The following is a 23867-nucleotide window of genomic DNA, read 5'->3' on the forward strand; positions in this document are numbered from 1 at the left end:
GCAGAAGCCAGAACCCTGAAGGAAGAAGGAAACTGTATTTTCTGTCATCTGCCCTGTTTCATAGTGCTTTCTTTCTTCCCTCCCTCTTTTTTCTTTTTCTTTTTTCTTTTATTTTTATTTTTATTTTTATTTTTATTTTCATTTTCATTTTCATTTTCTTTTTCTTTCGTGTGTGTGTGTGTGTGTGTGTGTGTGTGTGTGTGTGTGTGTGTTATTGTGAGTTGAACCCAGGGACATTTTACCTTAAGCTGCAACCCAGTCTTTTTTATTTTTTGTTTCAAAAAGTTGTTAAGGGGCCTTACTAACTTAATAGTTGGTGAGGCTGGCTTTGAACCTTCAATTCTTCTGTCTCAGCATCCCAAGTACAAGAATTACAAGCATGCCATGTCTGGCTCCCTTTTTCCTTAAGTATATTGAAATGAACTTTACAAAATAGGAGGCTTGTCAGAGGAATCAAACCATCCCATTGAAGAAGGTCTGTATTCCTATGTCTGTGTTCCTGAGTACAAAATGAGAAGTTTCTTCGTAGGGTAAGAGATAGGAATGTTCTTACTACTTCCACAGAAAGCAAAACAGTAGGCCATTACCTAAATGTATGATAAGGTCCTGAGATTTATAGATTTCTCTTCAGGTTCAGTCAAAACTAGTAAGATATTTCAAACTTGAAGGGTACACTATATAGAAACTGTTACATGCTTTGTAGTTTTGTGGTTTTGCATTACTTTATATTGGCCAGAGATGTTGGGGATTTTTGAGAATTTTTAATTAATTAATTTAGTTTTGGGGTGGTACTGGGGGTGGAACCCAGGGGCTTTTTTTTTTTTTTTTAACCTCTGGGCTATACTCCCTGACCTATTTTATATTTTATTTGGAAACAGGGTCTCACTAAGTTGCTGAGAGCCTCACTAAGTAGCTGAGGCTGGCTTCGAACCCGTGTGATCCCCTTGTCTCAGCCTCCTAAGCGCGGGGATTACAAACGCGTGCCACCACACCCAGCTCTTGAGAAATTATTTGGAAGCAAAACTTTTCATCTTTATTTTTAAAAGAAGTAGTCATATTTTATTGTCACTGTTACATTTTTAAGTATAGGTAACTATAAATTTATTCCGTCTCAAATCAATCTTCTATTCATTGCCTCAGATGTAGCTGGCATCTATTATGAGTTCCTAAAACACTATTCCTGGTTTAGTTTTTCCAACTAGGCAGAAAAGAGAAACTCACAATTCTTCATCTCCTTTCCAGTCTTTCTTTCTGTGTATTCTTGGCTGTATCTACCTCTTACGGATATCACCACTCTAGAACTTTTTTGGCTGCTATGACAAAAAATGTCAGCCGAAGCTGGGTGTGGTGGCGCACGCTTGTAATCCCCATGCTTGGCAGGTGGAGACAGGAGGATCACGCAGGTTCGAAGCCAGCTGCACTGGCTTAAGAGACCCTGTTTCCAAATAAAAAAGTATAAAAAATAGGTCTGGGAGTGTAGCCTGGAGGTAGAAGGGTTTCCAGGAACCCCAGTACCACCAAAAAAAAAAAAAAAAAGTCAGCCCAATATCAAACCCTTTGGCCCTAAGTCTGTGCCACAAAGTTGTTATCCTTCATCATCTTTTCATTATGTAGAATTTGAGGGGATACATTTTGGCTTATAAATGTTTTGAAATATAATAACTATGTTAGACTCCTTATCTCTTAGATACACATGCTAAAGTACTTGAAGATAACATACAGTGTCTTGAATTCCTTCATAATCATCTCTGAGGTGGTGAGGACTTGGGTGTAGTAAGTAGGACATGAATAAAAAAACACTGACCATGTGTTGATAATTTGAAGCTGGGAATGGACACAAGGGGCTTCTTTATGTTACATTCAGTAATATGTTTCATAATTTGGATTTTTTTTGAGATTTCTGTATAACCCCAGATTTTAGATTTTTTTTTTCTTTTTTCTTTTTTTTTTCAGTATTGGAGATGGAACCTTGGGGAATTCTACCTCCGGACTACACCCCCAGCCTGCCCTACCTACCTACCTACCTTCCCTTTCTTTTATTGGGATGGAACCCAGGGCATTCAACCTCTGAGCTACACTCCCAGCCCTATTTCTTTTATTTTTTATTTTGAAACAGGGCCTCACTGAGTTGCAAAGGGCCTCACTAAGTAGCTCAGGCTGTCTGCAAACCGTGAACCTCAGTCTCAGCCTCCTGAATGCTGGGATTACAAGCATGCACCACCACACCCAGATTTTATTCTTTATTTTATTTTATTTTATTTTATTTTTAGTGGTACTGGCGTTCCTGGAACCCCTTCTACCTCTGGGCTACACTCCTAGACCTATTTTATATTTTTTACTTGCTAACGGTCTCTTAAGCCAGCGAGGCTGGCTTTAAACCAGCGCGATCTTCCTGTCTCCGCCTCCCAAGTGCAGGGAATACAAGCATGTGCCACCATGCCTGGCTATTCTTTATTTTGAAACAGGGTCTCACTAAGTTGCAGAGGGCCTCACTAAGTAGCTGAGGCTGTCCATGAACTGAGATCATCCTGTTTCAGTCCCCCAAATGCTGGGATTATAAACGTGTGCCACCACATTTGGCTTCTTTTTATGGTAGGGAGTAAACCTACTGGTATTCTACCTCTGAACTATATTCCCAGCCCTGTTTTACTTTTTATTTTGAAAAAGGATCTCACTAAATTGCAGAGGGCCTTGAAAAGTTGGTAACGCTGATTGCGATAAGTTGCTAAGGCTGGCTATTATCCTAGGATCTTCCTGTCCCTATCTCCCAAATACTGGGATTACAAGCATGTGCCGTCAATACCCAGCTAGATTTCAGATTTTTATATTCATCAAAATGTTTTCTTTTCTTTTCTTTTTTGTTTTTTTGTGTGTGGTACTAGGGATTGAACCCAAAGGTGTTCTACCTCTGAGCAGCATCCCCAGTCCTATTTTATTGCTTACTTTGAAATGGGCTTACCGAATTGTGGAGGGTCTCAATAAATTGCTAAGGCTAGACACAAACCTAAAATCCTCCTGTCTCAGCCTCCCAAGTACTGGGATTACAGGTGTGCAGGACCACACCCAGCAAATTAATTTCATTTTAAGTTGGTTGTTGTGGTGCACATCTGTAATCCTGGTATTTGAGAGGCTGAGAGAGAAGGATAATGGGTTCAAGGCCACCCTCAGCAACTATCGAGGCCTCCAACAATTTAGCGAGATTCTTTTTTGAAATAAAAAGTGAAACAGGGATGGGGGTATAGCTTAGAGGTAGAATGTCCCTGGGTTCAATCCTCAGTACCAAAAAAAAAAAAAAAAAAAAAAAAGAAACAAAAAAGCCTTTCATTTTGAATTATTGATTTGCCTCATGTGTTGGTTACCTGTTTTGTTGCTAAGCACAAAATACCTGACAAGAAAAACTTAGAGGGGGGAAGGTTTATCTTGGTCCTTGCTTTCAGAGATTCATTCCATGGTTAGCTGGCCCCAAGGTAGAAACAACATGGTGGCAGGCTGTATCTGAGTTAAGCAGAGAGAGAGAGAGAGAGAGAGAGAGAGAGAGGAGGGGGACCAGGGACAGATATAGTCCCCAAGGCCTAACTACCCCTTCCAGCCATGCCCCACCTGCCTAAAGGTACTACCCAGCATATCCACTTAAATTATTAATACAAAGCCAGGCATGGTGGCTTATGCTTGTAATCCCAGCATTTGGGAGTCTGAGACAGAAGGATAGCAGTTCGAGGACAGCTTCAGCTTCTACTTAGTGAGGCCCTTTTCAACTCAGACCCTGTTTCAAAATAAAGAATTAAAAATAGGGCTAGGGGGTGTAGCTTGGAGGTAGAATGCCCCTAGTTCCATACCTAGTACCACAAAAGAAAAAAATTATTAATCTAAGCCAGATACCTTTAATAGTGCCATATACCTATAATCCCAGTTCTTGGGAAGGTGAGATACGAAGAGTACAGGTTCAAGGCCTGCATAGTAACTTAGTGAGCAGGAGACTGTGTTTCAAAATAAAAAATAAGGAGGATTGGAGTGTAGCTCAGAAATAGTACTCTTTGTGTCTAATCTCCAGTAAAAAACACACACACACACACACACACACACACACACACACATACACGTTAGTAATCCCATGAAAAGAATTAATTTCACTGATGAGGTTAGAGTGTCCATAATTCAGTTATTTCACTTCTGAACATTGTTATGTTGCCAGCACATAGGCTTTTCTGAGGGATATTTCCTGGCCAAACCATAACACTTCCTATCAAGTTTGATATAAATTTGAATGTACAAAAATGTAAATTGAAAATAAAGAGGGAAAATATATAATGAAAAAAATACTACTTTTATCTAATTGTACATTGGAGTTCCAGGTAAGTTTTTGTTTGGAAAAAGGGTTGTGCTGCTAAACTTTTAAAAAAGTCTTTGAGTTAAGCATGGTGGCACATGCTTTTAATTCCAGCACTTGGGAGGCTGAGTCAGGAGGATCACAGGTTCATAGCCAGCCTCAGCTATTTAGTGAGGCCCTCTGAAACTTTGTGAAACCATGTTTCAAAATAAAGAATAAAATAGGGTTGGGAGTGTAATTGAAGATAGAATGTACCTGGGTTCAATCCCTGGTACCAAAAAAAAAAAAAATCTATAGACCTCACTTTTACCTGTTATGGAGATTATTCTTCTATTGCAAATTCTGATTTTATATTTACTTTTGAGGCCTTGTGTAATATTAAAAGTTTATCTTTAGTTACATATGGCTGATCCATTCCTGAATCTGAGTCATGATTGTGTGTGTGTATTCAGACTTTTAGAAATAACATGGGGCCAGGCATGGTGGTATACGCTTGTAATCTCAGAGCTGGGAAGGCTGATACGCACAGGTTCAAAGCCAGCCTCAGCTACTTAGGCTCTCAGCAACTTAGTGAGACCCTGTTTCCAAATAAAATATAAAAATAGGTCTGGGAGTATAGCCTGGAGGTAGAAACGCCCCTGGGTTCCACCCTCAGTACCACCAAAATATAAAAAATAATAATTAAAAATAAATAAATAATGTGGAGTTTGTACCTTTGTTTTATATCCATGGTAAAGTTCCACAAAATACACCAGAGAAGAATGGTACCAGAATACTATAATTACCAAAGGATGTTTCGATTCTACCAATGTGACTGTGCCTAAAACTTATTGGAAATGGTGGTAACTTACTAATTAGAGAAAAACAGAAGACTTAGAGATTAATGAAGACTAGTTTTCCCTTCAGTGATCTAAGAGTATTAGCATTAGTAGTGCTGAAAACTACCTAAAGATATCAACCCCATCATTTTATAGCATTAGGCCTAGAGAAACAAAATGACTTTCCCATTGACATACTGGTTTTAGTGACACAGTTAGGGTTTCTGTTATTCCAGGACCCTTCTGCTCCAGTCTAATCCCCATCCTTATAATTATTCTGGAAAATGTAGGAATAATCAGGGAAATGATTAGTGGTTTCCCTCTAGAGTATGAGCTCATTTTGCTTACCTGTCTACTTCTAGCATGCTGAAAAGAATTTAAAAAGAAAAGGTCATCACTTAATAGATTCCGTATTGCTTTATGTGTTGAGTTTTATGTTGATCTTATATATAATATATATATGTAAACTCAAATATTAATCCTGGGTCAGATCAGCAGTATATGAATTTCAGAACAGGTATTTTATAGCTAATTCCCATTTTTCTCTAAATGTATCATAGTTGAAGCCTCATGTCATAATGGAGATGAAACAATTGAAACTATGGAGGCTGCTGAGGCACTCCTCAACATGGATTCTCCTGACCCTATGTTAGATGAGAAACGACTAAGTAAGTGGTTATGATTGTTCATGCTTGAGAAACGACTAAGTAAGTGGTTATGATTGTTCATGCTTATGTACCATGTAAAGTTATTAACATCTCTCTTTATTCGATGGTAAATAGCAAGAGATCAGAGACCATGTTTTATTATTTTCGGATTCCTGATCACATTTTAAGCTACAGTACTAGTTGAAGCACCTTTGCTAGAGTGTTTAGTTACGAAGACCTCTTAATTTGGGAAATGAATCTTTTAGGAATCAGAAAGTGATTCAACAATTACCAAATACTAGATTATGCAAACATTACTTCCTTTGCCTCATTGGTAAATCTATCAGGGTAAGCCCAGACTATTATAATTTAGTCATCTGTATAGATAATCATCAATGAATAAACAAAGTAACTGAAAATTGTATTAGCCCTTTATGGTATCATATCATCCAGTTTTTTTTTTTTTTCCTGCTGTTCTGGAAATTGATCCCAGGGCTTCACGTATGCCAAGCAAACAATCTACAACTGAACTACAACCACTAGCCTCTGTTTTATTATTACTATTAGTAGTATTAGTATTAGTAGTAGTAATAGTAGTACTGGGGATTGAATCCAGAGGTATTCCACCTCCGGGCTACACCCCTAGCCCTTTTTATGTTGAAACAGGGTCTCACTAAGTTGCTGAGGCTGGTCTTGAACCTGCAATCCTCCTGTCTTAGCAGCCTCCAAGTACTGGAATTATAGGTGTTTATACCATGCCTGCCTTTTTTCTTTTTTTGAATTGGGGATTGAAGCTAGGGGCATTCTACCACTCAGCTATAACCTCAAGATCAACCCCTATTTTACTTGAAACAGGCTCTTGCTAAGGTGCTGAAGGAGGTCTTGAACCTATAGTCCCTCCTGTCTCAACCTTCTAACTACTGGTGTGTGCCATCATGCCCAGGCACATTATTCAGTTTTTAATCCATGTTATTATTTGGGCTTTTCTGACAAGGAAGCAATCAAATTAATTATTACTAGCTGGGCATGGTGGCACATGCTTGTAATCCCAGTACTTGGGAGGCTGACACATGAGGATTGCAGGTTTGCAGCCAGCCTCAGCTACTTAGTGAGGCCCTCCACAACTTAGTGAGACCCTATTTCAAAATAAAGAATAAAAAACAGAGCCGGGGGGTATAGCTCGGAGGTGGAATGTTCCTGGGTTCCATCCCAATACTGCAAAAAAAGAAAAAATTATTACTAAATCAATTCAATATTTTATAAATGCAGAGTAGCACTGTGTTAGGCAAAACAAGATATACAAGTGAGTAGTTACTATTCTTTTCCCCAACCTATAGCTTAATTTTGAAGTTAGTTACTTGTGTGAATAATTGTAAAAGCCAAAAATGATGAAGGCCATGAGAGTGATAGCAAAGCGTTCTGGAAGCAGTGAGTACTCTAGATGAGAGCATCAGAGACAGGACTGGAGGGAATGTTTGGCTTGGGCTAAGAATGATAAGTAAGCTTTTAATAGGTAGAAGAGACAAGAAAGAGCCTTCAAGCTAGAGTGAATATATCAAGCCACAGACACAGACTTGTAAAAAGAATAAAAATTTGAGAGGTAAAAGTTTTGGTACAGCTGAAATGCAAGCTTTATGGTGGGTGGGAGATGTTTGATTTTTGACTGGAAGCTTTGAAAGGCACACCATTGAGGCTGGGTTGCTCTTGCCTTTTTCCCTCAGCAAATGATAGGAAGATATTTCTCCTGAAAAATTTCCTTCTGATTTTCAGGGTATAACCCAGGCATGATAGTTCATGCCTGTAATCCTAGCCCTTGGGGGACTGACATGGGAGGATCATGGGTTTGCACCAGTCAACAATTTATCTAGGCACTCTGCAACTTAGTTAAGACCCTGTTTCAAAATAATATAGGACTGGGATTGTAGTTCAGAGGCAGAATGCTCCTGGGTTCAATCCTTAGTACCAAGGAAAAACATTTTTCCCCCCAGGGTGTAAAGATTTTGTATAGAGGAATAATGTGATCCGATTAGATTTAGGTTTCAAGAGATAATTGTAATATGGAAAGGAGAGACAAGATAGCCTGGTGATAGGAAGTAAGAAAGACAGACATTGAAATAGATTAAGTTTGGACTGATCTAGGTTACTTGATTTTAGGGCAGAGGAAATAAAAAGCAGAGAATAATTTAAGATTTTTTTTTACTCTTCATAAAAACTGGAAATTAATGAAATTAATTTGGTTTATAATACACAGCTTATTGTAATTAGTTGATTTTATTTCCATTAGATAATAATATATTTAGTTCATCTGAAGATGACATTGTTGTTGCTCCAATCACCCATGTATCCGTCACATTAGATGGGATTCCCGAAGTGATGGAACCTCAGCAGGGGCAAGAGACATATGCAGACTCCCCAGGAGCCTCATCACCAGAACAGCCTAAAAGGAAGAAAGGTAAGTGGTTGATACGTCTAGGGCAATCAAGCTTTGTTGCAGAATCTAAATGTAATTTTTATTCAAGGATATTTCTACAGCAATTGAAACATGGGAGAAAAAAATTGAGGGCATAAAACAAAAATTTTTTAGAAATAAAAAAAGGAAGTTTTTTTTTAAGGCAATTACTTAATAGAATCAGTAGTAGTATCATCATCATCAGTAACAGCAGCAGTACAGGGGATTGAGCCGGGGCATTTTACCTCTAAGCATTATTATTATTATTTTTTAAAGTACTGGGGATTGAGCTCAGAGGCATTCTACCTCTGAGTTATACCCCAGCCCTATTTTTTATTCCTTATTTTGAAACAGGGTCTCACTATGTTATGGAGGATCTCACTAAGTAGCTGAGGCTGGCTGTAAACCATGATCCTTCTGTCTCAGCCTCCTGAATGCTGGGATTACAAGTGTGCGCCACCATGCCTGGCTTACCATTTTAAAAAAATATATACTTTTATTGGTACATCACAGTCTCATATCATAATATAAATCATGTTGATAGTGGCGTACATGCACACAGCACTTGGTGGGCTTTCCCCTCTCCCTCCCCACTCCCCCTTCCCCATACAGGATACTGAGATTGGCATTGCTCTTCTCACATGTTTATATATTGTTAATGGAAATGATTTCTTCATTGAGTCTCCTTCTCCCCTCTTCCCCCAGACCACCTCCCTGGCTCCACTGAGATCTCTCCTCCATCTAAAGTCTCTCTGGTATCCCAGTTACTCCCAGGTTTCTGAATATGAGAGAAAACTTAGACCCTTCACTTTCTGTCACTGGCTAATCTCATTTAACATAATGTTCTCCAGGTCCATTCATTTCCCTTCAAATAACATAATTTTGTTCTTCTTTATTGCTGAATAGAATTCCATTGTATGTATATCCCACAGTTTTGCAATACATTCATCTACTGATGAACATCTAATTTGTTTCCACAATTTGGCTATTGTGAATTGGGCTTCCATGAACATGGATATGAATATATTACTGTAAATTCTCTTTGGAAAGATACCCAGGAGTGGTAAAGCTGGATAAAGCATCATTTCTTACAAATTGTGTGTTGTGATCTGCCATTAATATTCAAATATTTTTCTTTTAGTAAACAGAATTTTTTTTTTTTTTTTTTTTTTGGGTGGTACCGGGTGTGGAACCCAGAGACTTTCTACCTCCGGGCTATACTCCCAGGCCTTGAATCTGTGATCCTCCTGTCTCAGCCACTGAAGCGTGAGAATTAGAGGCATGCACCACCATGTTCAGCTTTTTTTTCACTTTTTAGGGTAAATATTTATTATTTATTCATTTATTTATTTATTTTTTGCGGTATTGAGGGTTGAACCCCAGGAGCATTCTACCTTTGAGCTATCCCCCACCCCTAATTTTTTTTCCCTTTTAAGTAATATCAACTTCATTTTTTTAATGCATTGCTGGGGATTGAACTCAGGGTCTTGGGCATGTTGAGTAAGCACTACCCCTGAGCTTTTTTTTTCTTTCTTTCTTTTTTTTTTTTTTGGTGGTACTGGGGTTCCTGGAAGCCCTTCTACCTCCGGGCTACACTCCCAGACCTATTTTTTTTAATATTTTTTAATTTGGAAACAGGGTCTCTTAAGCCAGCGCGGCTGGCTTCGAACCTGCGTGATCCTCCTGTCTCTGCCTCCCAAGTGCGGGGATTACAAGTGTGCACCACCTTCCTTCCTTCCTTCCTTCCTCCCCCCCCCCTTTCTTTCTTTTTTTGTAGTACTGGGGTTCCTGGAAACCCTTCTACCTCCGGGCTACACTCCCAGACCTATTTTTTTTTTTTATTTTTTAATTTGGAAACAGGGTCTCTTAAGCCAGCGTGGCTGGCTTCGAACCTGCGTGATCCTCCTGTCTCTGCCTCCCAAGTGCGGGGATTACAAGTGTGCACCACCACGCCTGGCTACCCCTGAGCTTTAAGTAACATTAAGATCAGTGTCTAATGCCCTTTTGTCAACTAGTGTGGAGCCATGTCTTTGGAGTAGAACCAGTCTGCAGATTACTATTTATGAACCAGCCCAATCTTCCTTCCCTCCCTCCCTCCCTCCCTTCCTTCCTTCCTCCCCCCCCCCCTTTCTTTCTTTTTTTGTAGTACTGGGGTTCCTGGAAACCCTTCTACCTCCGGGCTACACTCCCAGACCTATTTCCTATTTTATATTTTTATTTGGAAACAGGGTCTCTTAAGCCAGCAAGGCTGGCTTTGAACCTGCGTGATCCTCCTGTCTCTACCTCCCAAGCACGGGGATTACAAGCGTGTGCCACCACGCCCGGCTATATTTTTATTCTTCATTTTTAAACAGGGTCTCAATAAGTTGCTAAGTAGCCAGCTGTGAACCTGCAATCCTCCTGTCTCGGACTCCCAAGTACTGGGATTACAAGCATGTACTACCATGCCTGGCTTAGGGTAAATATTTATGCAGAGCTATTCTGATTTCAGGGAGAAAAACTAAACAGCCACGACCAGATTCCCCAGCCAATACACCAAATATATCTGTAAAGAAGAAAAACAAAGATGGGAAGGGTAAGTACTACTCTAATTTCCATAAATTCTTATAGATCAAGTAGTGTTCAGTTTGCTTTCTATTGTCTTCATATTATAAGTAGAAACCACCAGTTTTCTTCATATATTGAAATGGAATTTATTGCTGTCAGTGCTTATAAAATTGCCAATTTCTGTTAAGAAATGGTAATAAGGTAGTCCAAGAAATCCATTTGAGTTATTCTTACTTACCTGAAAAAATACTTCATTCTTTCATTTAATGATGAGGCTCTTGCAAGAGTTAAGACAGGTCAGATTTTTCAGTTTGTAGAAACTGTATTACATTGTCTTGAAATTCTAGTGATTTTATCATTGTTGCCCATATTTGAAGAAGACTCTTATCATCAATCTCCTGTCTGTAATATAAAGAGAACAATTATGGAATGGTTTTGTGTAACTCTCTCATGCTTCTTTTATGTGATGGTTCTTAAAGAATCAGAAAAATATTTCAAAGTGCACTCTCCCTGAGTCATCACAAACCTGATTAAAAGACTGCCTCTGTTCAGACATTTTATATGGAACTAATAAAAGATCTTTATTAGGCCCTAAGAATTATAATCATTATATCAGTAATACTAATTGAATTATGTGACTTTTTTGTGTAAATGTAGATAGAACTTAAAAGATTTTTAGTTATGTTTTATTGTGCTCTTTATGAAATGTTGGTCATTTAAAAATACGTTGTTTTTATTTCAGGGAACACAATTTATCTTTGGGAGTTTTTGTTGGCCTTACTCCAGGACAAAGCTACCTGTCCTAAATACATCAAATGGACCCAGCGAGAAAAAGGCATTTTTAAACTGGTAGATTCTAAAGCAGTATCTAGGTTGTGGGGGAAGCACAAAAATAAACCTGATATGAATTATGAGACCATGGGAAGAGCACTCAGGTATGTGAAGTTTTTGTTATGTTAAGAATATACTTTTTACACCGGGCATGGTGGCTTACGCTTGTAATCCTAATCAGCATTGGGGAGGCTGAGACCGGAGGATCACGGTTTGCGGACAGCCTCAGATACGTAGTGAGGCCCTCTGCAACTAAGTGAGACCCGGTTTCAAAATAAAGAATAAAAAAAAAAAATAGGGCAGGGGGTGTATCTCAGAGGTCAAATGCCCCTGGGTTCCATCCCCAAACCCGCAAAAAAAAAAAAAAGAATATCCACTTTGAGACAGGCATGGTGGCACATGCTTGTTCTAGCATTTGGGAGGCTGAGACAGGAGGATCATGGTTCTCCAACAGCCTCAGCTACTTAGTGAGGCCTTTTGTAACTCAGTGAGACCCTGTTTCAAAATAAAGAATAATAAGCCAGGCGTGGTGGCGCACACTTGTAATCCCAGCATTCGGGAGGCTGAGACCAGGAGGATCGCCGTTTGAGGACAGCCTCAGCTACTTAGTGAGGCCCTCTGCAACTCAGTGAGACACAGTTTCAAAATAAAGAATAAAAAAAAAAAAATAGGGCAGGGGGTGTAGCTTGGAGGTCAAATGCCCCTGGGTTCCATCCCCAGACCTGCACAAATTCATAAATACATACATACATACATACATACATACATACATAAATACATACATAAAACAAAGAATAATAAATAGGGCAGGAAGGTGTAGCTCAGAGGTAGAATTACCCTGGGTTCCATTCCCAGTACCACACACACACACAAAAAAAGTCCTTTTTGGTAGGTGCAATGGCTCATGCCTTTAACCCCAGTACTTGGGAGGCTGAGACAGGAGGTTCATGGCCAGCCTCATCAATTTATTGACGCCCTCTGCCACGAAGACCCTGTTTCAAAAATAAAACAAAATAGAATAATGCTGGGGGTGTAGGTCTATATTAGAAGGCTCCTTGGAGCCAGGAGTGGTGGCACATGCTTGTAGTCCCAGCATTGGAGAGACTGAAACCAGAGGATTGCAGACAGCTCCAGCTACTTAGGCCCTTTGCAACTCAGTGAGATCCGGTTTCAAAAAAATAGGGGAGGGAGTGTAGCTCAGAGGTTGAATGCCCCTGGTTTCCATCCCCAGATATGCAAAAAAAATAAATAAAATTAAAAAAAAGAAGGCTCCTTAGATTCAATTCCCAGTATCCAACACCCCTAACACACAAAAGAATATCCCTTTCCTAGATATTGAAAAAATAGCTAACGTTTTTAAAATTAAGGAATTAAAGAAGTGGTAAATTTTATTTATCGACATATCAAAACTATAATTCTTATAGATAATTAAAGTCTTATTGCAATATAGGGTACGTGTTCTTCTAAAAAGCAAATCTTTATATAAACAGGTCCAAGTTGAATAATCCTAAACAAAATTCCAAAATCTAAAATGCTTCAAAATCTGAAACTTTTTTGTTTGCAGTACTGGGCACTGAACTCAGGGGCATTCTACCTCCTCTTCTTTATTTTGAAACAGGGTCTCTCTAAGTTGCAGAGCGCCTGAGTAGCTGAGGCTGGCCTTGAACCTGCAATCCTCCTGTCTTGGCCTCACAAGTACTGGGATTACAAGCATGAACCACCATGCCTGGCAGTCTGAAATCTTTTGAGAACCAAAATGATTATTGATTTTGAAGGGTTGGGGTTTTAGCTCAGTGGTACAGCACTTAGTATTTGTGAATCCCTGAGTTCAATCTTTAGCACTGCAAGAGAAACAGAGAAGGAAAGAGGGAGAGAGGGAAAAAGGGAAATAGAGTGAGTTTTGGGATTTCTTTATTATTATCATTAAATTTTGAAATAGAGTTTCAATAAATTGCTGAGACCTGCTATGAACTTGAGATCCTCCTGTCTCAGCCTCTCAAGTACAGAGAGTACAGGTGACTGCCACCTTGCCTGTGAGTTTTAGATTTTGGAGTATTTCTAAATTCAGATTTTTGAATTAGGGAGGCTCAACCAGTAAGTTCTATGCAAATATTTAAAAATAAAAAAAATCCAAACTATGAATTATCTTTGGTTCTAAGTGTTTCAGTTAAAGGAATATTCAATGTGTATTTTATTTATTAATTTTGTGGTATTGGGGATTGAACCCGGGAACATTCTACCTCTGAGCTATACCCCAGCCCTATTTTTTATTTTATTTTGAAACAGGGTCTCATTGATTTGCAAAGGGCCTCACTAAGTCTATTATGTAATTTGTGTGTGTGTGTGTGTGTGTGTGTTGCTGGGCATAGAACCAAGGGGTATTCTACCTCCAAGCTACACCCTCAGCCCTATGTTTTATTCTTTATTTTGAAACAAGGGCTCAATAAATTGCAGGCGTCTTCACTAAGTAGCTGAAGCTGTCTGTGAACTTGTCTCGGCCCTTTTTTTTTTTTTTTTGTGGTACTGGGGATAAAACCCAGGGGCTTTTATCTCCAGGCTACACTCCCAGACCTATTTTATATTTTATCTGGCAACAGGGTCTTACTAAATTGCTGAGAACCTCACTAAAATAGCTGAGGCTGGCTTTGAACCTGCACGATTCTGTCTAGGCCTCCCAAGTACTGTGATTACAAGTGTGCACCACCACGCCCGGCTTCCCAGCCCTATTTTTTATTCTTTACTTTGAAACAGGGTCTAAGTAGATGAGGTTGGCTGTGAACCTGTGATCCTCTGTCTCATCCTCCCAAGTACTGGGATTACAAATGTGTGCCACCACGCCCAGTTTATCATCATTTACTTTTGAAACAGGGTCTCACTAAGTTGCAGAGGGCCTCACTTAAATTGTTGAGGCTAGCCGAGAACCTGTGATTCGAACCTGTGATTCTCCTGTTTTATCCTCTCATGTACTGAGATTACAGGAGTACTAGCTGAGCTCGGTTGGACCAGTCATTTTTCCTCTTCTTTTTTTTTGTACTGGGCATTGAACCCAGGGACATTTTGTCTCTGAGCTATACCCTCCCCCCCTTTTTTTTGGTGGTACTGGGGTTCCTGGAAGCCCTTCTACTTCCGGGCTACACTCCTAGACCTATTTTTATATTTTTATTTGGAAACAGGGTCTCTTACACCAGCACGGCTGGCTTCAAACCTGCGCCATCCTCCTGTCTCCGCTTCCCAAGCGTGGGGATTACAAGTGTGCGCCACCATGCCTAGCTACCTTCCACTTTTTTTTTTTTTTTTTTTTTTTTGGTACTGGGGGAGGAACCCAGAGGCTTTCTACTTCCGGGCTATAGTCCCAGACCCATTTTATATTTTATTTGGAAACAGGATCTCACTAAGTTGCTGAGAGCCTCACTAAGTAGCTGAGGCTGGCTTCGAACCTGTGTGATCCTCCTGTCTCAGCCTCCCAAGTGCGGGGATTACAAGCATGCGCCACCACGCCCGGCTCCCTTTTTTTGTTTGTTTTGAAACAGGGTTTTGCTAGGTTGCTGAGAGTCTTACTACTTGCTGAGAATGTCACTGAACTTGCAGATCTCCTGTCTGTCTCCCAAGTGTGCACTGCCAACCTAACTGACCAGTCACTTTTCAGCAGTTTTCTGTTTTCTTTCTTTACTTTTTTTTTTTTTTTTTGTGGCACTGGGGATGAAACCCAGGGGCAGTCCTCAGAGCTACACTCCCAGCCCTATTTTGTAGTCTTTTTTTATATTTTGAAACAGAGTCTCACTGAGTTGTAAAGGACCTCGCTAAGTAGCTGAGGCTTTCAGAGAACTGAGAATCTCCGGTCTCCGCCTCCTGAATACTGGGATTACAAGCGCCTGGCAGTTTATCCTATTTATGATAACTGCTCTTTATTCGGAAATGGTTTCACTTGTTTGGTTCCAATTTTAAAGTTTTGTTTATGATTAGAAAAACTGGATTTTGTTGACTATTATTTTGTGTTTGAGTGAATAAGATACTTAAGAAATTTTCTGCTTTGAATAGGTACTATTACCAAAGGGGTATTCTGGCAAAGGTAGAAGGTCAGCGCTTGGTATACCAGTTTAAAGAAATGCCAAAAGATCTTATATATATAGATGATGAGGATCCAACTTCCAGCATAGAATCTTCAGATCCATCATTATCTTCAACAACCACTCCAAGTAGGAATCAAACAAGCCGATCAAGAGTATCTTCTAGTCCAGGAATAAAAGGAGGAGCCACTACTGTTCTAAAACCAGGGAATTCTAAAGCTACAAAACCCAAAGATCCTGTGGAAGTTTCGCAGCCATCGGAAGTTTTGAGGACAATGCAGCCTTCACAGTCTCCATATCCTACCCAGCTCTTCAGAACTGTTCGTGTAGTTCAGCCAGTCCAAGCTGTCTCAGAAGAAGCAACCATAAGCAACAGCATGCAAGAAGAAACATTAAATTCTTCTGTTCAGAGTATTAGGTGAGAAAACCAGTTACGCACATCATCATGGTGTTTCTGATCACAGCCATTGTTTGTTACTAGGTCAAGATTCAGAAGTAAACATTTTAAGCTAGAACTCTTGGTCAACAGATTATTACGTCAACCATCTGGTTGTATTCCTTCTTTTTAAACTTTGACATTACTTGATTTATTTTAAGTTTAGCCCACTGGCTCAATCCATATAAGGAGTGACCCAAATATATGAAAATACAGCGAATAGTTTTAAGTTAGGTTCTTTTTCAAACCAAGTGAAAATCTTGCAAAAATTCAATATAAATTGACAAACTATGATATTTAAAATGCATTGAGTTCAAGAAATAAGTGGTAGTCTGCAGGAACATCCAAACAATATTAAACTTCAAACAAAAGTTGAGCATAGTGGTGCACACTTGTAATCTCAGCGTTTGGGAGGCTGAGATAGGAGGATTGCGCAGGTTCGAAGCCAGCCTCAGCTACTTAGTGAGGCTTTCAGGAACTTAGTGAGACCCTGTTTCCAAATAAAATATAATATAGGTCTGAGACTGTAGCCCCTGGGTTCCATCTCTGGTACCACTAAATAAATAAATAAATAAATTTCAAACAAATGGGGAGGCAAATAATCTAAGGTCTTCTTTTTTGGACTTTACAGTATCAGAAATTGAAAGGTACCTTTTTTGTTAGACTTGCTTCAGAGATCTAAAAGATGCTAAACAAAAAACTGACAAAGAAAACTCTGTCTGCTTTGGACTGGTCCTTTGAAGAAAGTTAGGACTGGTCTTATTTGATTGAGAATGGAGGCAAGGAAGGAAGAAAGGCAGAAAATTAGATGGGTATTAATAGTGTTTTTGTTTTTGTGCTTATACTGTCATGAATTTCTAGAACATATATAATCTCAAATAAAGAGTCTTTCCAGAGCCAATAAAAATGATTATTTGTTATCGTTAACAAACTTCCAGCCTATATCTCTATATCCAGAATATAAATGATTTGACAAAATTTGTATATTTTAGAATATGAATGTATAAGTACTTAGGTTTATTTGTTTGTTTTTTAGTACTGGGATTGAACCCAGGGGCATTCTACCTTAGCGCCACACCCGCAGCCCTATTTTATTTTTTATTTTGAAACAGGGTCTCACTAGGTTTCTGAGAGTCTCACTACATTGCTGAGGCTTTCCTCAAACCTGAGATCATCCTGCCTCAGCCTCCCAAGTACTGGGATTACAAGTGTGCACCACCAGGCCTGGATTTCTTTATAAATTTTAATTGTGAAAGCCCTTAATCTTCAAATGATGTGTGCGTGTGCGTAGGTGTGTAGAGCTGGGGACTGAATCCAGGGGCATTCTCCACTAAATTGCTGAGGTTGGCATCAAATCTGCAATCTTCTCTCTCAGCTTCTTAAGTACTTGGATTACAGGTGAGCAACACCACACACAGTAGCATGTGTGTCTTCTAGTAGGTGGCCCTATGCTTTTTCAAGAAAATGCCATCTTAAAAAAATTTTTTTTTTTTTTTTTTGGTGGTACTGGGGTTCTTGGAAGCCCTTCTACCTCCGGGATACACTCCCACGGGCTACACTCCCAGACCTATTTTATATTTTTTATTTGGAAACAGGGTCTCTTAAGCCAGCGCGGCTGGCTCCGAACCAGCGCGATCCTCCTGTCTCCGCCTCCCAAGCGCGGGGATTACAAGCGTGCGCCACCACGCCTGGCAAAAATTTTTTTAACAGAAACATTGAAGGCCTAATGATAGCTCTAATTAGCAATATGGAAAATTTCCAAGTACATTATTATTTGTGCTCCCCCTTTAGAAGGAAGGGGAGAGATGTATATCAAAGAGTTCGACCAGCTGGGAGTGGTGGCACACACTTGTAATCCCAATACTTGGGAGGCTGTGACAAGGGATCACAGGTTCACAGCCAGCTTTAGCAACTTAGGCCCTCCGCAACCTAATAAAAACCTGTTTTAAAATAAAGAATAGAAAATATGTTTGGGGATGTAGCTTGGAGGCAGAATGCCCCCAAGTTCCATCCCCAGTACGAAAGACACACACACACACACACACACACACACACACACATTTATCTTCACCTGAAGTTTTTTTTTCAGGACTTAAAGAGGTAGCAGTATGTTGTAATAGTGAGGCACCTAGGCTGTACAGTCAGATGGCCTCTTTTTTTATCTGGTTGCCTTGGGTAAGCTGTTCACCTTCTTTTTGCATCAGTGTTGACACATGTTAGAAGGAGATAATATATGTTCTAGGTGGCAAAGATATATGTATTTATAGATACAATTTGTGTGCCAAACATATGCAAAGTACTGTTTTATCTGTTTATACATGTATGTATTCCCTTGGCCTGGGAAGCCCTTGGGATTTTATTTTGAAAATGGTATCTGGGTTCGTCATGGTGGTGCACGCTTGTAATTTCAGTACTTGGGAGGCTGAGACAGGAGAATTGCAGGTTCACAGCCAGCCTGAGCTACTTAGTGAGGGCCTCCGCAACTCAGTGAGACTCTTTCAAAATAAAGAATAAAGCCGGGCGTGGTGGCTCACGCTTGTAATCCCAGCATTTGGGAGGCTGAGACCTGGAGGATCGCGGTTCGCGGACAGCCTCAGCTACTTAGTGAGGTCCTCTGCAACTCAGTGAGACCAGTTTTCAAAATAAAGAATAAAAAATAGGGCAGGGCGTGTAGCTCGGAGGTAGAATGCCCCTGGGTTCCATCCCCAGACCTGCAAAATAAAATAAAATAAAATACAAAATAAAGAATAAAAAATAGGGCTGGGGTGAGGCTTGGAGGTAGCTTGCTCCTGGGTTCAATCCCCATACCTAAAAAAAAATTATATATATATATATATATATATATATATATATATATATATATATGGTATCTGACTGTAGGGTACCTGGCTCAGATTCTCATTTCACCTAAGATACTCCCATTCATATGAGAAGAAGAAAAAGGGAGACATAGTTTATTTTGGAAAAGCTTCCTGGCTCCTAAAGTGATTTGTGTTTCCACTGAACACATCTGTCCTTGACTAGTATTAGTACATCTGGTCTTTATTCCCATGTATATTCTAGCCGTCTATTAAAATCTTTATTAAACTGGGTATGGTGGTACATTCCTGTAATCTCAGTACTTACGATGAGGATCACAGGTCTGAAGCCAGTCTCAGTAACTTAGCAAGGCCCTCAGCAACTTAGAGCCTGTTTCCAAATAAAAAAATAAAAAGGTAGAATGACCCTAGGTTCAATCCTTATTATCAAAAAGAAAAGAAGAAATCTTTGTTACCCAATTCATGTTCTCTTCTAGCTTTGTCCTTCAAGAGGCTGTTCATAGCCTGTTGTAGACTGACGCTCACAGTGATGACTTGAGTGACATCCGAACTTGGGAGTCAGTGAATGGGTAGGCTCTAGTCATCCTGTGTCTTCCCACATTTTTGAACTTCTCTTGAGTTTCCCTGAGTCTTTGTTTTGTCTTTCCACATAGCCCATTCATTTTCAGTTTCATTACTCATGTATGTGACAAGCCACATAAATTTAGCTTTAATCTTTTAGTTTATAGGGATTACTCTAGCAGCCATTTGAGGTAACCGTGTAGTATATCTTTCATAAAATAACTTCACAGAATTTGGAAATAATAGTTGAGAACTAGTTGTAGTTTTTAATCCTATCTGTTTTATATAGTTCATGTCTATAACTATAAATTTCACAGGTATGAACTTTTGTTGTGTAATTCTAGGGTTTGAACTCAGGGATATTCTATCTCTGAGCTACATGCCCAGCCCTTTTTTTTATTTTTTGTTTTTGAAATAGGAACTTGGTAGGTTGCGAGGCTATCCTCAAACCTGCAGGTCCTCTTGTCTCAGCCTCTGAACTACTGAGACTAGGTGTGCCTTGCGCCACCATGCCTGGCTAAACTTTTAAAATTAGATAGACTCATCTCTTTTATGAAACTTTTCCCTCAATAATAAGATTTAATAACATGAATTGGGTTTTGCATTAAAATATTTTATGTTAAATTGTAGCTCTATGAATACAATTTGTAAAAATTATTTGGGTCTAGGATACTGCTGAAAAATGCTTCTGTTTTATTTTTGTCAAAGCTCAGCCTTATTTTTCTTCTCTACTAGCCTGTGAAGTCTCATAAATTAATTATAGCCATGGGTTGTTTTATATAAATTTTGTATGAACTGTGAGCTATTAAAATGCTAAGAGTTGAGCCAGGCGTGGTGGCGCATGCTTGTAATCCCTGAGCTTGAGAGGCTGAGACCGGAGGATTGCACAGGTTCCAAGCCAGCCTCAGCTATTCAGTGAGGCTCTCAGCAACTTAGTGAGACCCTGTTTCCAAATAAAGTATAAAATAGGTCTGGGAGTATAGCCCAGAGGTAGAAAAGCCCCTAGATTCCACCCCCAGTATCACACACACACACACAGCTAAGAATTTTGTTGTGTACATTTAAGACAGGGTGTTTTGTTTTTTTAGTTAAGTGAGCATTTTCCTTCTAAATGTTACTTTAAAAACAGGTTGGAAACAATTATATGAAATTTGGTAATTGTTATGGATGAGGATGTTGATTATTTTATCCTACAAATTTTAGAAGAGTAAATCAAACACCTTTGCTCTTAATTTCCTAATTTCAAGCAGCTCATGTGTAACTTTCTAGGTAATCATTTTGATATTCTTTTCCTTCTCCACCAAAATTGGTTCATCAGTTGTGTTAATGTGGCACTATAAACTTTTTTCATAGCACTCATCAAAAGGTATTAAATGGCCTCAGAGTTTTGTATTAGGCATTTAGGTAGGTAGGGGTGTGTGTGTGTGTGTGTGTGTGTGTGTGTGTGTGTGTGTTTTAATAAAACATCTAGCATGATGCTTGTTATGCTGTGTTAAAAATATGGGAAGTAGCATGTGAAATGCATGACTTGTATTTTCTCAGAATTGCTGGTCAAGTATTAAAGTTTTAAGTGATGAAGATTATGCTAATTGTTTTACTTTTATTTATAATCCCAATAGGACTATACAGGCTCCAGCTCAAGTACCAGTGGTTGTGTCTCCTGGGAATCAGCAGTTACACACAGTAACACTCCAAACAGTGCCACTCACAACGGTTATAGCCAGCACAGACCCATCCGCAGGTGCTGGGTCTCAGAAATTTATTTTACAAGCCATTCCATCATCACAGCCTATGACAGTACTGAAAGAGAATGTCATGCTACAGTCACAGAAGCCTGGCTCTCCTCCTTCAATTGTCTTTAGTCCTGCCCATGTACAGCAGGTTCTTACTAGCAACGTTCAGTCCATTTGCAATGGAACCGTCACCATGACTTCATCCCCCTCCTTCAGTGCTACTACACCTGTGGTGACCCTTTCTACTCGAAGTTCCCAGCTGGTTGCTCACCCACCTGGCACTGTAATTACTTCAGTTATCAAAGCTCAAGAAACATCAACTCTTCTACAGGAAGTAGAAAAAAAAGAGGTTGAAGAGCACTTGAAAGAAGACACAGAGAAGAGTGAGCAACAGCCACAGCCTTATGTGATGGTGGTATCCAGTCCCAATGGATTTACCTCTCAGGTAGCTATGAAACAAAATGAACTGCTGGAACCCAACTCTTTTTAAGTAACGTACCAAAGGAATTATAAACGATCATTTTTATAATTGAACTCATTTTCACTTGTGTACAAACTATCTGATTGATTCTAAGATAAAATCACAAAGGTTCCTAATTTTGTAATTGTTAAAAATAATTTAGCGTTAAGTTTTACTTTGTTAGATGAGGGAGGAAAGTCCAAGTGTTTCTCTTTATACTCCAAATGTTTCAGAATTCAGTTGTGAAGGAACAGGCATTTTATACTATGAAGACATTCTTTTGAGTTTTTTTTTCAGTTGCTATATCATAAGCATTTTTAAAGTTTCTTTTCTAATTTTACATTGTATTAGCTTTCCTGATTCTTTTGTAAATACTTAAATATACAGAGGAAATTTATATAGGATACATTTTCATTCCATTAGTGTAAGTCTTGACTTTTCAAATGCAGGAAACTTATTTTATACTTTGTTAAAATTATGTCTCTTAGATTGACTTTAGTTGGCTGTACTGTTTAAGGAACTATGAATAAGTAAAGTAACATTAAAAATTGAAATTTGCCCATAATGTGGTCCAACTTGTTTTAGAAGCAAGGTAGTATAAAAGCCTGGCCCAAGTAAGAGTGGTTTTACCACCAACTAGCAATGTAATGCTAGGCAAGCCATTTGATCTTTTGGGGCCTTAGTTCTCATGGAAAGAAGGGTGATACATTGGAGTAGACTGAAAGTTCTCCCTTCTAGTTTTAAAGTTTATGATTCTAACACCTGTACTTAAAATTATGTCAACTGAAACATCAGATTATTCCCTACTGTAAATATAGCCAAAAAATACTAGAAAAGTAAGTGACCATGCAAAATTCATTCTTGTTATCAGTTAAGATCTGCCATAAATTCTTTGTAAACTCTTCATTCATTAACTCTTTGGACCACCGTGTACTGTGGTCCATTAGTAAACTTACACTGGCAAGTGCTAAATGATATACTGCTGTTCTAAGAGAGTCAAGGCTCTTACGGGCTACGACAGCAACCTGAGTCTTGAGCTAATCTGGCTAAGTAGTCAGTTGTTATATAAATACAACTGCTTTATATTTTGGATCATTTTTATTGGGGGTAGAAGGGAGAGGGAAATTGCATACAGTGATAACACATATATTCATGTTTCTGAAATGAAATAGTTTTTAGATTACTTTTTCAACTGTAAATAATGTACATTTAATATCACAAGAAAAATTGTTTTCTGCAAATTTTCTAGTAAAGAACTTTTTGTAGATGAAAAATCATGTTTAGAGGTCTAATGTTATATGTTTTCATATTACAAGGTAAATTTGTATTTAAACAAAAATTTAAAATTTGGAATCCTCTAAATGTTTTTGTATCTTTAATTGGTTTGTTATTAAATAAATCATGTAAAAATTCTCAGTATTTGTTTTTAGGCAAATATTCCATTTCTTTTTTTCTTTCTTCTTTTTTTGTTTTTGTTACTAAGACTTGAACTCTGGGTCATTCTACCTCTGAACGATACACCCAGCCCCTGTTTTTAATTTTTATTTAATTTTGACTAGGGTCTTGCTAAATTGCTAAGGTTGGCCTTAAAGCCTGTGATCCTCCCAAATACTGGGATTACAGGCAAGCACTACCACAGGCAAATGTTTCTTATAGGCCAAATATACAGAGACTGTTGCTAATATTTACAGTGTTACTAAATGTTTATATAACAAACTCCATTAGTCAGAATTGCAGGATGTCATCCTTTCACTTTTCCTTTTATCATATGGCAGTTCTAAACAATACACAATGGGTTACCAATAGCTCAGTCTATTTTCTGCTGTTATAACAGGATAATTCCTATTAGGTAACTTTATAAAGAAATTTATTCCTCACAGTTCTGGAGGCGTGGAAGTTCAGTATCAAAGTATTGGCATTTCCCAAGCCTTTTTACTGTGTCATTCAATGGCAGAAGACAGAGAAAGAGGGGTCGGCCGGCCTTCCTTCCTTCCTTCCTTCCTTTTGCAGTACTGGGGATGGAACCCAGGGCATTCTACCTCTGAGCTACACCCCCAGACCTATTTTATATTTTATTTGGAAATAGAATCTCACTCAGTTGCTTGAGAGCCTTACTAAGTAACTCAGGCTGGCTTCGAACCTGCGATCTTCCTGTCTCAGCCTCCAAAGTAC

The 23867-nt window shown here is 38.9% G+C and overlaps 1 protein-coding gene across 3 annotated transcripts in view; it reads left to right on the forward strand.

The window, feature by feature from the left end:
- The window catches only part of ELF1 (E74 like ETS transcription factor 1), a gene marked incomplete at its 5' end in the record, with an annotated part of 43755 nt that extends 22021 nt beyond the window's left edge, over nucleotides 1-21734 (forward strand). The window contains 6 exons of one of the 3 annotated variants that reach the window (XM_080689804.1): nucleotides 5706-5813; nucleotides 8077-8244; nucleotides 10733-10816; nucleotides 11531-11723; nucleotides 15658-16104; nucleotides 21122-21734. In XM_080689804.1, the coding sequence (XP_080545930.1) occupies nucleotides 5706-5813; nucleotides 8077-8244; nucleotides 10733-10816; nucleotides 11531-11723; nucleotides 15658-16104; nucleotides 21122-21725 (1604 nt within the window). In that variant the 3' untranslated portion in view covers nucleotides 21726-21734. The remainder of the gene's footprint in view (nucleotides 1-5705; nucleotides 5814-8076; nucleotides 8245-10732; nucleotides 10817-11530; nucleotides 11724-15657; nucleotides 16105-21121) is intronic. The other 2 variants (XM_080689805.1, XM_080689806.1) reach the window with 2 other exon arrangements.
- Between the last annotated feature and the right edge of the window lie 2133 nt (nucleotides 21735-23867).

This window comes from Muscardinus avellanarius (genome assembly GCF_963383645.1).
Source record: "Muscardinus avellanarius genome assembly, chromosome: 2".
Lineage (NCBI taxonomy): Eukaryota > Metazoa > Chordata > Mammalia > Rodentia > Gliridae > Muscardinus > Muscardinus avellanarius.